Here is a 16,051-nt window from a genome sequence, read left to right on the forward strand (position 1 = left end):
GCTTTGAGTACTTAAAAAGAATCCTCCCAATTCCGAGATCCCAGCCCATTAGTGCTCCGGGGCAGCAACAGTGGACCTCAAGCAGCTGTCAAAAAACTGAAGTCCAATTCCGTAAGCTCGATCAGCCAAGAACACAGAGTCCTGCCCCCTCGTCCCAGGGGCAGTATTTCAGGAGCTGGCCAGTGTTTTACTCTGTTGTCCCCAGGTCGCTGTGAGCCGGAACGGACTCATCAGCACCTCCCGAACAACCACTGACTGTGTTGCTATGAAAAATGTCTTCTTACCAAGGGTCGCATTCAAAAGAAAGTCACTGTGATTTAAACAACAAAAACAAAACATTGTATATTCTTGTGCATCTACCTTGCTGATAATCCTCCAGTCTGGGGTCACAGTTGTGGCCACAGTTCTGCCACCCTGGCCAGCTGGGGTGGGGCAGAGATGAAACTATTCTACGCTCTGGAGGCTCTGTCCTTTAGTCGGAGGGTAACTGAAGCGAGGACAGCTGGAACTGCACCTTAAATCATCCGAAAGTCTTTAAAACTGACCGACCTCCCACTGCATTTCTAAGCCTGGATTCAAATGTGGATGTATCACTGTACTTTGAATACAGGCTGCCAAAATTCAAAATAGGACTCCAAGCTACCTACCTGTTTTTAGGGTACGGGTATTAAATGATTTCACATTTCAGATGAGATTTTTGAACAGAAAGCACACACCTCTTTGCCTTCCTTAAATAACTTATTTGCTTCGTGAGCTGCAGCTGCCACTTGCTGGCTTTTCAGTTGGCTCAGTTTGCTGTCTGGATTCCGTAATCTGGTGATAATTCGAGTTGAGCCGGATCCACCTCTACCAGCTCCAGGGGACTCACTTCTCTCGCCATTTGACTTCTCAGATTTGCAATCACCTATCCCCACATGGAAAAGCCACACAGTCATTGCTGAGGGTGAGTGAATCATAGACAACACCACCTTACTGATCCAAGGCTCAGAGCCAGTGCACAGTTAACGTCCCGAAAGTTACAGGGGAGAAGGTCCTTGAAGCGTCAAACGAAAAGTCATTCATCCCTAAGCGCTTTGAAAGGACAGCACTGACAAGAGAGCATGTCAGCGGGACCCCGGGGGTCATCTGTCATTGTGCAGTAATTCACACAGGCTTCAGGGCTCACCGATTTAAAAATGGGAGGGGGCTGGTGCAGATGCTCAAATAAGAAAGATAGTGACCCAATGTGCATATTAATAAAATGCTGCTTATGCGTTCAACAGAAGGTTATAATTAACTTTAGCAAGATTTCCACTGAAATTCTAACAGATTTAGGCTTATCAACATAAATGCCATATAATTTCTCCCTAAGGACTCTAGATCATTATGTTTACTTATTAATTTAAAAACCAACTGAATTAGCTTAAGTCTAATCAAGACCTATCATGTTTTTAAAATGATTTAATTTTGAAAAGTGACAGACGTAACTGTCTAAGAGCAAGTTCTGCTCTGTATACCCATGAATCTCATTTGAGATAAGTATTTCTACACACTCTCAAAGTTAGCGGAGCGCTGGCCAACAAGACCTGACTTAAAAAATTAAGACAACATGGTATTAGCAAAGGAAAGGACAAACAGAATGTACTACACAGGCACGGGGGTAGAGGGGTGCTGCTTCACAAAGCTTGTGGGGAAATTCCACCATCATTTAACCCCACATTTCCCCATAAACTTTTTAAAGCCCCCTTGTATCCATAAAGATGGCATTTTAAATAAGTAGAGAGGGAAAATAGGACTGGGAAAACTGCCTTATCAATTTGGAATCAAACCAAAAGTTAAGCTCACTGAGCACACAAACTATTTGCTAATGTATGTTTTCCCTTTTCTGTCCAACACTCTTTTCCTTTCCTTATGGGAGATGCTTTCCCTCACGTCCGTCATGATTGTGCAGGGCTGCCAATCATATGATGCTTTGGGGTGGGACGATGCGGCTCAGCTCGGCCAGACTGAGCCCTCCCCTAGGTGCCAGTGACAGTCCAGGGCTGGCTATGGAGCCCCTTGCGGTACTCTGACTTCAAACAGCTGGAAACGAGGAAAGCAGCTCTGCTTCTTGTGTGAGTGAGCAGCAGGGATCAACGAAGTGTTGGCTACTTCGCTCCCTCAATGGAGAAGAGACCTTGACTAACTACAGACCAAAAGCCTACCACAGAAAGGAACACGGGGGAGGAGATATGGATGCGCTGTCTGCTTCCCTGAATCCACCAATGCACCTGAGGCTGGAGCCACCTGGGAAAGTCCTAGGTACATGAGACAGTAGCTTTCTGTTTTGAGCAAGTTTGAGACGGCTTTTTTGGCACTTGAAATCAATAAATCATATATATAATCCAATAAAGTCAGTAAAGTCTTTTAAGATTGTGACCCTCAAATATGGCACTGATGAGTTCAAGATGGGGCAGGTGGATGGACTGGGAAACTAGCAGCCTTTGAAGTTCCATGCACTGGAAAGCAGCTGGCTGGCCAGAATACTGGCAGTCTTCTTGGGAGTTAGGCCAGGAGTCTAGTCCAACGCCAGGAGGCGAACTCTGGTGGCTCCTGTGTGGAACCACTGATAAAGTTCCACAATAAGGACATGAAAGGCAACTTTTGGACTAGGCTGGACTTCCTGGGGGGCAGAAAGGGTGAGACGCAGAGCTTTAACATACTTGCTATTTTCAGACAACAATCCAATAAGGCTGGCAGTTAATCCTCTGCCACTTGAGAAATGTAAAGGCGTGGAATGGTAAGAACTGTAGGCTGGTTAACTGAAAGGTTGGTGGTTCAAGTCTACCCAAAGGTGTTTCAGAAGAAAGGCCTGGAGTTTTGCTTCCAAAAAGTCTGTCCTCGAAAATCCAATGGACCACAGTTCTGCCTTAACAAATGGGGTCACCAGAAGTTGAGACGGGTTCCATGGACACGAGTTTGGCGTTTTTAAGTTCAAATAAGAGCACAGAGGCAAAAAATTCTTCCTCAGGAAAAAAAGACATAAAACGGGCAGAGGAAGAGAACAGGGCTGAGATGCAGGTCCACAAGGCCACCGGCGGATCAAGGCTGCATTCCCCAAGTACAAGCAACACGATGCGGTTGGCCTGCTAACCTCAGCCCAGGGGCTCTGACCTGCTTCGGTCAGGGTCAACGTATGGATCCGAGCCCAGGAATGGGAATCCTGGAGGAGGCACAGTGAGCCCTCCCAAAGGGTTTCGTGTAGGAACAAGGATCCTTGCCAGCACTCTGTGGAGCAACACACATTTGAAGCAGGTGGTTGGCCGTCATCTGAGCCTGGCTCTTCTGTCCCCTTCTCCACTCTCACCCATGGCCCTTCTCCAACCAGGAGACACCAGATGGAGCAGCGGGCACTCCCCACTAGCAGGGTGGTAACTGTCACCGCCGGTTAAATTTTCACCTTGGTTCCTGGAGATGAACTAAAGACAAAGCCCCTCCAGAACGTACCACAAGTGACTGATGTACAGCACACGGGAATCCTAGCAATGTCTGCAGCAAATACATGGGCGCTTTGAAAAGGTATGTGTGTGTGTGTGGGGGGGGGGGTTCCACTATCTTTTAACTCACTTTCCCATGGATGTACAGTTCCCATATAGAATTTGGAGAAAGGGGTTTTAGGTAAGTCTTCAGCTGTGGGTGAGATCACAAAAACACTCATGTATTCGATGGACGGGAACAGATGCTGAGTGGAGCTGCCGAAGGCTGGGGCATGTGTGGAGCTGCCGAAGGCCGGGGCTGTGGCTACACTGCTTTCCCTCTTTGCAGCAGCCTTCTTGCTTAGGGAAAGCCCTTCCTACCTGGCTCCACTCAGACGATTTTGCTGGAGCCGTCAATCATAATACCGTGCCTACCCTGGCCACAGGAGTGGGGACAATATGATCCAAGTTGGCCGCTCCGACACTTTCTTCAAGGACTGCTGATTGGAAGCAGGACTAGGAGCCTAGCTTTTGGGTCCCACACCTTGGGAAAATAGGAATACAGACTACTGGTGCCAGCTTCCCTGCCACTTGGGAAAAGCCTGTCTTAGGCGAGAGCGCATGTGCACATGGCGCATGGGTGCCCATGGGTGCACCCCCCACCCCCCCCAAAGCTGAGCGAGAAAGTGAGGCAAAGAGAGCTTTGATACCAGCATCTAATGATGACTGCTGGTGGCTTAGACGGCACAGTGTGAGGAGGTTTGCACATCCCCTCTTCACATAGTTGCTTTACGCTGTCTTGGTCACTTGTAACTAAAACAGATTTTTACCTCATACCATGTACACAATTATACTCCAGATGAATTAAAAACAATTAAAATAAGTTTTATAAGAATGGCAGTAAAATATATTGTATTTCAGGAGAGGGGTTGTTTTCCACAGACACAAAATCTCGAAACTCTAAAGAAAAAGAATGATTAAATTATAAAAAGGCTTATATAATTATATAAGACAAGACATAAGGATTCGACAAGCAATGACAGCATGAAAAATATGCCCGACATCAAACTCGAAAATTTACTATAAATTTAAAATAGATAAAGGGAGGTTCCAGAAAGTTTATAGAAAAGGGGAACTCAGAGATATTCCATGTTGCCACAGACCTTCTGAAGTCCCCTGTGTATATGTAAGTGAAGATTAATAGCCATAATGCACACCGCATTATGGAAAATACCAGAACTCGGTGGGAAAATAGGCAAACGATATGACAGGCTGTTCGCAGACAGTTCGGCATATACGTGAGTAGCTGCCCGACTCCATTCGTAAACAAGAAGTGCGTGTTTTAAAATAGATTTTTATTCACAAGCATGTAAGAGATGGATGCTGTGAAACATAAGTCAGTCAGTGGGAAAGTAGGTCAGTAGGTAGGCAACTGGTATAAAACAATCCTGTTGGACGTACCATTCAGAGGAAGCCATCATATTTTCAGAGGTACCTACCATTTGACCCAGCAATTCCACCTCCCAGTCCTATCCTGCCAGACATACTTGCACCAGTAAACAGAGAGATGTGTTGGGATGTTAAAAAGCACCATTGTTTGTAATAATGGCAACACTTGTTAGCAGCCCGAAGGTTCATTAACAGAGAAGGAGCCGGGTGAGTTATGCTTCCGCCTTGTGGTGGAGTACCATGCAGTGGTTAACGAGAACAACTTCACCTAGGATCACTGGGGGAGCACAGCAAGATGCAGACTAATTAATGCATGCACAATGATCCCACTGACAGCCACAAAAAAGGGTTTGTAGAAAATGGGGGGTGGGAGGTAGGGGGTGGAATGTACATGCATGAATGGAACTGCCCGGAGAAAAGAGCTAATTTGATGACATGGTAGTGACCTCTGGGAAGGTATTTACAAAAATAACGAGTGTGAAGTGCTCATCGTATTTCAAAAAACAAGAAGGGGGAAAAATAACAATTGTCCCCACCCTACCAAACTTAAATTATTTTTAAAAAATCAAAAATAGTTCAAAGCTCCCTTGAATATATGAAGTGTGCTCTTACCTATCTCTTCTGGGAGAGAGACAGGTGTGTGAGAGTCCCTTTCTCCGATTTCAGGCTCATCGGCTGCCTTAGCAGAGTCGCTCGGGGCAGCACTGAGCTCACTGCTGCAGTTACTGTGCTCCAGGTTAGGCTGGGTGGAGGCAGTGGTAGCAACAGTGTTACTGCTGTCACTGGTCTTGTTAGGTTCTTCTAGAAAAATAGAATACCGATGTTTACATTGGAAATGACATCAAGAGGAATTCACTGTCAGGAAAAAAAGTCTCACTGTTTTAGGATTTCAATACAATGAAAGATTAAAAAAAAAACCTGCTTATGTATGAACAATGGAACATAAGAAATCTGCTGGCAATACCCTGAGTTATTTATTTATTTTTCCGAAAGCTCTAGTCTTAACACAGGCCCTTGCCGCTTCATAGACGGCCCACAGCTGCAGCCTGCACAGAAGTGCTCCTACTGAGACCATCTCTCAGGGATGAAGTTGTTCTAAAGCCTTCCAACAAACAGGATTCGAAACAGAAGGAAACAGAGTGCTTACAACACTGCTGCTTGCGAGGAGCAAGGGACGTCTAGCTCAATGAGCACTGCACAAAGCGAGCACCTCGGGCCTCTCCACCAGGGTCCGAAGCCCAGCCACCACTGGATCGTCCTCACCACTAACAAGATACGCTTTGAATGACTCGCTATCACCAACATGAAGACATGGTCGACACGGTATTATAAAGGCTGTTACAATGCACCACGAGCGCCTTTAAAAAAAGGGTTTGAGGGGGGAAAACCCAAAACCCGATATAAAAATGGGAAAACGACATGAACAGTACCAAACATACATAGAGAATGCAGAAGAGCCTCTAAGGATATGGAGAGGTGCTTACTTCATCCAAACCAAGAGAAATGCAAAAGGAGACAAAATCCAGAGACTACTCAGCCATCAGGCTGGCCAGACCCAAGAGTGGCCCGGCACTCCGGCCGAGAGGCACAGCGATGGTGGGAACTCAAAACTGTTCAACGTGAATAAAAGGGAATTGACAGTATCTAGAAAAATTACAAATGCACTTACCCTGAAGCTACCACTCCTACACCTGGAAATCTATCCCGACGTAAACTGGCAAAAGAAGCGCTCCACAGAGCTATCATTCACTGCAGCATAACGGATAGGCACCAAAGGCCAGAAACAAGCAGACTGTCCATCAGTAAGGGGATGCTTGGCTCAAGGAGACACACAATGGATGTCATGCATCACCACATGATCCAGGATACCGTATATACTCGAGTGTAAGACTAATCAATTGTCAGCCGAGGTACCAAAATTTACCACAAAAATGGCATTTAAAGTGTGCTTAAAAACCCCGGTTTATACCTGAGTATATACGGTAATCCCTCTGAGATGTGAAAGGGTCTTCACGACCAAGGGCACCAAGAAACGTACCCGAGCTGTTGCCTTCAGAAAGGCACAGGGTGACAGTTACAGTCAGTGCGCTAGCGTGGTGTGAGAAGGGGAGGCTAGTACAAATTTAGGGACACGCTTTGTCGTTGTTTAGAACAACAATCTACTGGGTACTAGTGGTCTAAAATGAATAAGGACAGCTAGACAGCCAGGGGAGCGGAGGGGAGGGAAGGAAATGGCTACAGAGGAACTCAGGGACAGCAGTAAATGTTTTCTGAATAGATGTGGTGACATCATTTTGGCTTTGGAATCATGTAAATACTTCACATTCTCAAAAAATTCAAGTCAGAAATTCAACTCCTAAAATTGAAAGCAAATGAAGACCAAAGAATATTACTGTATTATTATGAGTTGCTGGCATAACCATGTAGAGAAAAAGAATGATTTCAAGTAAGTATGGAATTGTTTCTTTGACTGTACAGTCTTACTGAAAATACAGCATAAAGAGCTGGCCCCAAAAAATCTGAAATGCCATATAGTAAGTAGTCTTGCTGTCAACAGCAATATTGGTATTATGAAATTACTCATTCACTGCCACCAAGCTCACAGTGACCCTGTAGGACAGAGTAGGCAAGTCCTTATGGGACTAGAAAGACTCACTTTGGCCTGTGCAGTTAGCAGCCCAACGTGTAACCTTGTGACCACCATGCCGCCAAGGCCATTTCACCAGCATCACCACAGGCAGATACTAACAATGATTCGTGTACACCAGGATATGCTGATCCGGCAACTGGATAAACCACATACAAAGTTAAGTTACCGTTGTGAGGAAGGAATTCTGATGATGCAGCAGTTAAAGCTCTCCAATGCTAACCCCAAGAGCTGGGGCTGGGCCATCAGCTACCGCAAAAATCCAGTCTTGGGAACCCTAGAGAGAGGGCAGACCCACGGTGTCTTACTGGGTCGATATGGGCCGGAACTTTGGTTGTTAGGAACTACAGCTCTCTGAGTAAGAGAAGATACATGAAAGTGTGAAAACAAAGAAATGTGTAATCCTCGATCTGAATTTGCGATGTCAACAGAGACTCAGGATCTTGCTCCTTTAGAAAGTATGTAAATCCTAGCTCTACTCACTAAAAAAGCCCAGGGGCAAGCAGAGTAGCCCTGGGTCCAGCCTGAGGTCTCTAAATAGCATTCCCAGGAAAAAACGCATCAAAAGTTCTGGAAGGAAATGAGGTCGCACAGCCCTAGGGTAGGAAACTGATAGACAATTTTCAGGCAGTTTACTTTGCTGGAAGGCAAAGGAACGAAGACAATGGAAGTCAAGGCAAAAGGACACAAAAGCCACCAAAACAGCTACCTACTGGTAAACACTAGAGCGCTGGTGGGATCCGCTTGGTGGGCACTTTTAAACTACCAGCAGCTCCGCGGGAGACGGCGCCAGTCTTGAAAACCCTGGGTTGGTTCACTGTGCGGCAACACTGACTGGGTGGCAGCAAGTTTGGTTTGGTTGTTGGTAAACATGACAGCTGCAGCTGAGCGAACCAAGGTGAACATGTAAGCCTATGACTCACGAGTTCACACAAATAATTTTAAAAAGAGAGAAGCCCGTGCTTCCTCAGCCTCCTGAGACGTTCACAGCTCCTGGGCTACTACTAAAGATGATGGGAATACCAACTACGGACTCTGAAAAGTAACCATTAAAGGGACAAAATTAAACGTTTACTGGGCCATTTCCTGCTCCAACTATGTTGCCAGTATTCAAATGCCTTAAGTTGGTGGTAGAAAATGGGTTGGGGTGGGGGAGACACTCAACAGAATAAAAGCTACTTTCAAAAAGTCCTGACAAGAGAGGGGCCAGGAATCTCAGCATTCCTCCGTGGGGCACAGCAGGCGTGATGAGAAACGGAATGGCGCCCTGCACGTTGCTTAGGGAGAGTTCTTGCCCCAACAGTTGAATCTGAACTCATTAATGCCTTCCAAAGCAAACAAACAAACCTAAAACAATACCGTTAAGGAAGGAAGCAGACAAATCCTGAGTGCTGACTGGGCTTACTCTACAGCCACACACACACATGTGCACACCTCCATATGGTATGTGTGCAAAAGTGGGGGAGGGAGAGTATCTTAGATTGAGGGATGCAGATTTTAGAGTTACGTGTGGCACACATCACGTGTGGACACTATTTACTTGTCTTTCAAATACAGCAAATACTGATTTTTAAAATTTTTTAAAAAGACTTTAAGCCAACTGGAAATTTTTGAATAAGGAATGGTTATTAGATGGCAATTAATTACAGATTTTATTAAAAGGACTGAAGCACCGTAAATGTACAAGAACATGTTCATATTCTTCAGAGATGTTGGTGAGATTCATAAGACATGACGTCTGGGATTTGTTTTAAAAATGCAACAGGAAATAAACAAACTGAGGTGTCACTGACACAGAAGAATGATGCACTGCCGCCAATACAAAAGACCTCCAGCAACATGAGTATGTCATGATACACTCCTTTGGCCCCCAAGAGCAAGACCCTCACTTCTGGGTTTTCCTTGTGAAAACAAAGAATAATATCAACAACAACAAAAAGATACTATCAGACACAGAACTCAAGGTGAAAGTCACTTTGGGTGGAAAAGGCCAGGGACAAGACCACCGAGATGCTGAGATGTAGTTCTGTTTCAAATTACAGAGTAGCTGTTCATTTGGGGAAATAGTTACCTGGGTGTTTATTTCATTCTTTAAAATAATTTAAAAGCCAAGTAAGTGAATTAAAAGCAAAACAAAAAACCAGATGCACTGCCCTTCAGTCGATACCAGGTCACAGCATCTCTACAGGGCAGAGTAGAAGTGTCCCATCTTTCTCCTGAGGAGCAACTGGTGGTTTCGAACTGCTGATCTTACAGTGAGCAGCCCCACGCAAAACTACACCACCAGGGACCCTTAGATGAACGCAAGTGACTGTAACCCTCAGATTACTAAGCAAAAGACTTATATTTCCTCAAAGGTATTTAATACACAAGCATCATCAACAACAAAAAGCTAGTTTAGTTCAACATACAAAGGACTTTTCACAACGATAAAAATGTTAACTGAACAAGGTACACCTAGGAACATATCCTCAAAATATACAATGCCAAAAAAAACACTGACAAAACAAGAGAAAGGGTACATCTACAGCAAGTCATCAGAAATCATTTTAAAATATCTCAAAGAAGGAAAAAGTGACCATCTAGGCATGTAGAGTTGAGGACCACCATGAGAACCCCTGACCTCCTTTGCAGAGCACACATGAGACATTTATCAACACTGACCAAGCACTGGACCACAAAACAAATTCACTAAGTTTTGAAGGATAAAAATCATCAACAGAATGCTCTAACCACAGGGAAGTAAACTCTAGAAACCAGTAACAGAAAGACAATTAGAAAGTCTCTAAATGTTTGGATAGCAACTATTTATAAGCAAGTGACAGGTAAAAAATGCACACACAATAATGGAAGTGAGAAAATATGTTAGCCTGCATGCTGAGGACAACTTGACCAACAGTAGGACGGAGGTACACAGAGAAATATAGAGAATTATACAGAGGTCCACAGAGAAATCGACAGCTGACACCTGATGCACAGAAGGAAACAACAGTCATCAGAGAAACTGGGGGAGTAATAAAAACACATTACTAGGAAGGAAATGGTAAAGACCAGAAATTTATGAAAAACACTCAAATGGAAACACTGCCCTGTCCTGCTCCATCCTCGCACACGTTCCTCTCCCTGAGCCCATTGCTTGCAGCCAGTGTCAATCCATCTCGAGGGCCGCCTTCTTTTTCAAAGCCCCTCTACCAAGCATGACGTCCTTCTCCAGTAACTAGACTCTCCTGACATGTCCAAAGTATGTAAAATGAAGTCTTGCCATCCTTGACTCTAAGGAGCTCTGGTACAGCTTTCTATGCGCTCTCTCCGCCCCCTCCTCTTTCCCTCTCCCCAGACTAAGACGTCTGGGTTATTAAATGGTCAAGGTTTGAAGCTCTTGCAGGGACCGCACGTCACAGTCTGGCGCTCTAACCCTGCCAGTGGTTCCAAACCCACTAAGCCAGCTACTGACAATTGCTTTTTAGGCCAGTTCTCATCTAAATTTTGACATGACATAGTTTCTGCCAACATATATATATGAATTGCAAGGTTTAACTCCAAAGGATCTCATCGGCAAGGATCTTGTTGAGTGACGACTACTGGATATGTCAATGAGTAGTCCAACCCACTCAGTCTATTCTTTTCTTGCTAGGATTTTTCTACCACAGGGCTGACAATACAAAGCAGTTAAATAATACCCAACAGTTACCGATATGTTAGGCACTATTCTGGGGATGGATGGATGGAGATATATATACATACACACACACACACACACACATACACACATATATATATAATTTCATTTGGCAGTCTTTAAACATGTAATTCAGTTATTATAAGTTGCTTGCTTAAATTACAACAAAAATAAAACAACAAATAACACCACTGAGGAACGAATATGCTAAAGGCAATGGCTGCGAACAATCTACCCATGGTTACTCGGGGTTAAAGCTTCCTACAAAAAGTTAAACACAGATCTATCACATGACCCAGCAAACGGCAAGCGGGCACTTGTACTCATAGAACATTCAGACGGCGGCAGGGACAGTAGCCAACAGATTTAACCAGCGCAACAGATCAGCAGCAGATGGACAAAACGCAGTCTTCCCATAAACTGGACGATTCCTCAACCATAAAGAAAATGAAGTCCTGATACACGCCACAACGTGAAGAAATTAAAAGAATTATGCTACGTGAAATAAACAAAAGGTAAATGTGAGGGGACTTCAAAATGTTTTGTGGAAAAATGAAATTAAAAGGTAACAGCAATTTCCCACTAACTTTTTGAAGTCCTATCATACCCTGACTTTGCTTCCATGAAGTATCCGAGACAGGTGAATTCACAGAGTAAGAGAGTAGAGTAGGGTGCCTGGGGCAGAGGTGGGAGGGGGGGCTTATTGCCTAATGAGCACAGAATTTCTGTTGGAGGGTGATGAAAAGTCTGAGGGGGATGTGATAGTGATGACCACGCATCACTGGGCATGAAAGTCATGATGCTAAAGTGTATACTTAACAGTGGTGCCAAGAGCCAGTTTGACCTGGCATATGCCATTCTGCAATGGAGTAAAAATGTAGATAGAAAGAGCACACAAGCCGACTCAAGAGTGCTTTGCTCTGGACACTGATCAATCTAAAAGGACCAAGAATTTTCTAGTCAACTGTTTACTAAGAATTTAGTCATGATCCCAATAAAAACTGATATATTATTTTGAGGCAATACTCTACTGTCAAGCACTTGCCTGTGAATACATGGAAGACAGAATAATTTTTAAATGGGGATCTAATTACAGGATCAAATGACCGCTCTCTGGCTCCCTTCCTCCCATCCATTCAGCAGAAGGCGCTCCTCTCCCTGAGGGCACCCCTCATAGGTGTTTCATAATGTATTTATGCAGGGGAGTCACAAATTCTATTTTCTACACAGCTCTCATTAGAAAAATCTGCTTAAATCTAGTCAAAGCATCCTTACCATTTTTTTTAACTTAAAAATAATGCCTCTTATTTTAAAAAAAAAACAGTTCTAATCGCCACCTTTGCGTCTGCTCTGACCGTATTTGTGTGCAGCGGCATAATTTCCATCCCTGGCCTTTCAACCCTGGTGGCACAGTGGTTTGTGGTTGGGTTGCCCACCACAAGGTCAGCAGTTCAAAACTGCAAGCTGCTCTGTGAGATAAAGACAGTCTTTGCACTTCTGTAAAGAGTTACAGTCTCAAAAGCCCCGAGGACAGTTCAACCCTGCCCTACAGGGTCCCCATGGCAGTGAGTGTGTGTCGGGGACCCTTCAACAACAATCTGTTCTTTTCCAGGCCAAGAGCATCTTGGTCCTTTCCTCATTTCACTGCATACCCTGATTTCCAGACTTCTCTTTTGGTTTAATGGCTGGTCTAACCTGGTGAGCTTCTTCTAGACCTTAAAAGACTGCAGTGCTTTCAGACACAGAACTTGCTAGTAAGACTTTACAGCAGCCACTGCCACAGCTGTATGGTGTCAAGTACAAGTACATGAAGAGCTTAGGGAAAGTAAACAAATACATTTTAAAGGATCTTGAAAGAGTAAATGATCTGAACATAATGGCAGAAGTGGGCCAAGAACGAAAGTCTTCCAACTATGAATGCTGTCTTTGTCCCGTCACAACTACATTCTCTGGTATAAAACTTAGCAAATGAAAGTTTGAAAATAAGTGGTATTCTTATGGACACAGAAAAGGTTCTTTGAAAACTGACATCAAGATAATAAGGTACAATTCTGGATTTGGGGAGGGATTGCTAGGGTTTAATTTCTTATTTTGTCCCCCTTAATTTTCTAATTTGTCTTTTATAAGCAAACCAAAACATGATGCTCATATGGAAGAATTCTTTCTCATCCAAAAGAGAGAGAAACACAAGTATAATGACACTCTTCACATCTAAGTATACTTACTTGGAGCATAATTTCAATTTCAAAATACATTAAATAAAACGGCTGGTTAGACTGCCTATCTATGTCAACATAGACAAGCACCTTGCAGACATGTTCTGTGACAATGGTTTCTGCATAACATCTGGTCTGAAACGTGGTCAAGGATCACACAAACCCATGCAGACATAAAATTAATTTGTTAGTATATACTACATGGAAGGGGTTAACACATTCAGAAACGGAGCCATTGCCAATTAGTAACGCCAGTACTTAAAATCCAAAGGCTCACTGAGGAACGACACACCAACAGCGAACATGGATTCGGGGTGCATGGCCAGCACGATGAGTTTCGAGCACTAGTTGCGAGAACATGTACCAAGTCCAAATGTTAGGTGACAACTGAGCAACCAGGGCTGGCAGGGCAAGCAAGCAGCATGAATGGACACATACTTGACAGGCTTGGGTGACATTCCGTTCTTACTACCAAAGGGAAGGATTCCCCCCATTACAGAGGCCTTGGTACGCTGCCCTCTGTACCTGGCACATCCTGGGGGAGCTCAGATGCCACTGTCTTCTCTGCCATGCTGCTGCTATCGTGGGTCTCTGAGACACACCCCACGGGGCGCCTGCCTTCACAGGGACTAGTCTCTTCTGAAGCAGCATGTGTGGTGTCGTCGCCAAGATTTGCTGCCACAGAGTTACCTTTATCCCCAACTTCTGTTGGCTCTACAGTGAAATGCACAACACAACTTTAAAGATGTTCTTGAAAACGGCTTCAGGCTGAGCAAGCACAGTTGATCACATTAACTCATTACGAAGGTTCCCCCAAACACCTGCTTTGGGGTGATAGTTCTTTCCAAACAATTCCCTCCGGGATATTACTGCAGGAGGTAATCCAGGAATTATAATCGCTTGATATATTAAGAATTAATACTTTTTAATTGACTACATTTTACCACATACAAAAGCATAAAAAGAGTCTTTTTGCAGGAGCACATCTCAGAGGTGAGTTGAAACTTACTAGCAGGACTAGAGAAAGGTGGTAGGCGGTTACAGTCAACCTCCTAATACATAAACCTTAGTAGCACGATTACACAGGCTGCTGAGAGGCTGTGTGGGAGAGTGAGAGGATGTGTGTGAGAGAAAGAAACAGACATGTGTCCTGATCCCTTTATAAATACAAATTGTCGTCATTTTGCAAGTAGAACTGGAGAGTTCGTGGACAACTCTTAAGAAATATAAACATACATATATATACATACACATATATATATATAATATAAAACCAAAGAATTTTTCTTACCCTCAGATTTCTCTTGTTCAGTGTCATCATCTGGTGCTCGGTCATCATCTTTTTCCAGGGCCTGGTCTTCAAATTCCTCTCGGCTTTTCTCGGAATCTCTGGAGTCGGTATTCTCAGCCTCAGTTTTGTCCTTTTCTATTTCTTCGGGGCTTCTAGCGGTATCAATTTCTCCTTTTTTTACTCTTACAGATTCCAAAATTTCTTCTGCAATGAAAACATTTAAAAAAATCAGTCCTGATATCGCTCTACGAATGCTACTAAGAATTTCAAATGTGAGTGGCTAAAAACGTCAAGGCGTAACTGAAGAAAGGACCAAGACTCCTCACAGAATTTGGTTGTTCAGAAAACTCAACTTGTAAAAATCCCACACATGCAGACAACAGGCTCTACATGGTTTTAAAAAGAAAAGTTAGACTCCCATCTGAAATGGAGACCGTGCAGGTTCGCTGTCACTTTCTCAGCCATCTGACCAAAGCAGCAGCTGACAGAGCCCTGGGATCAGCGGCGCCATGTGAGACCCCGGCCTAGTGCACGTCTCGCATGAGTCGGCCGCTGGCAAGTGAGAAAATAACAGTCCTCTAAGGTGCGGTGTGGTGGGATCTCCTTCAACTCGGGCACAGCAGTATGACTGTGTGCCGCAGCCCCTGTACAGAGCACTGAGGGTCGCAGGGTGGAAGGAGCCTCATTCTTCGGTTCTTCTCCAATGCTCTCAGGTTTTAGTGCTGCGGAGCCGGTTCCAGCTTTGCGTACCCCCATCCCCTCCCCGGTCAGCTCCTGGGCCCTTGGGACACACCGAGCACAGTGTTTCTTTATCTATTTAACACCTGTTGCTTTCTGGCTTCGGGCTCCTCTGATCTTTTCTGGGCCACAGCCCTAACAACCCACGGTCTCTCCTAGGGGCCCTCGCTTCTCTTTACTGGCACGTGACATTTACAACCCGGGGTGGGTCTGCCACTAGGTCTGGTTGTTACGACTGGGTTGTCACTGCTTCCGGGCCTTTAGAGGGCCGGGCTAGGACATGCTCCTATATATACATGTACATCTGCAATGATTTCACTATCTGTCTGTGTGTGCACAGTATATCTAATCAGACACATACACTTCATTCTAACATTATCTAACATTATTGTAACTCCTTTTTCTAAAAGAAATCTGGCTCTCCTTTTCTACAATATGTCTAGCTATTTGTTCAATGCTAACATACATACAGTTTCAGAATTACTAAATTGCGCACTCTTGAGAAAGCACTTTACCAACCAGAGTACGGTGTGTGTGAATAAAGAAACCTTTTCAGTGCCCTGTAGCCACGGCACTCTTTTTTTTAATTTTCTTGTT

General features: G+C 44.3%; 1 protein-coding gene across 16 annotated transcripts in view; it reads right to left on the bottom strand.

Annotated features, from left to right (window-relative positions):
• BPTF (bromodomain PHD finger transcription factor) overlaps positions 1-16,051 on the bottom strand; it is a 121,638-nt gene that overhangs the window by 49,540 nt on the left and 56,047 nt on the right. For 11 of the 16 annotated variants that reach the window (XM_075562093.1, XM_075562098.1, XM_075562092.1 and 8 more), the window contains exons 4-7: positions 14,717-14,920; positions 13,951-14,139; positions 5,496-5,684; positions 717-904 (exon numbers count right to left, since the gene is read on the bottom strand). In XM_075562093.1, the coding sequence (XP_075418208.1) occupies positions 717-904; positions 5,496-5,684; positions 13,951-14,139; positions 14,717-14,920 (770 nt within the window). The remainder of the gene's footprint in view (positions 1-716; positions 905-5,495; positions 5,685-13,950; positions 14,140-14,716; positions 14,921-16,051) is intronic. The other 5 variants (XM_075562095.1, XM_075562106.1, XM_075562090.1 and 2 more) reach the window with 4 other exon arrangements.

This window comes from Tenrec ecaudatus, chromosome 10 (assembly GCF_050624435.1).
Source record: "Tenrec ecaudatus isolate mTenEca1 chromosome 10, mTenEca1.hap1, whole genome shotgun sequence".
NCBI classification, from domain to species: Eukaryota; Metazoa; Chordata; class Mammalia; order Afrosoricida; family Tenrecidae; genus Tenrec; species Tenrec ecaudatus.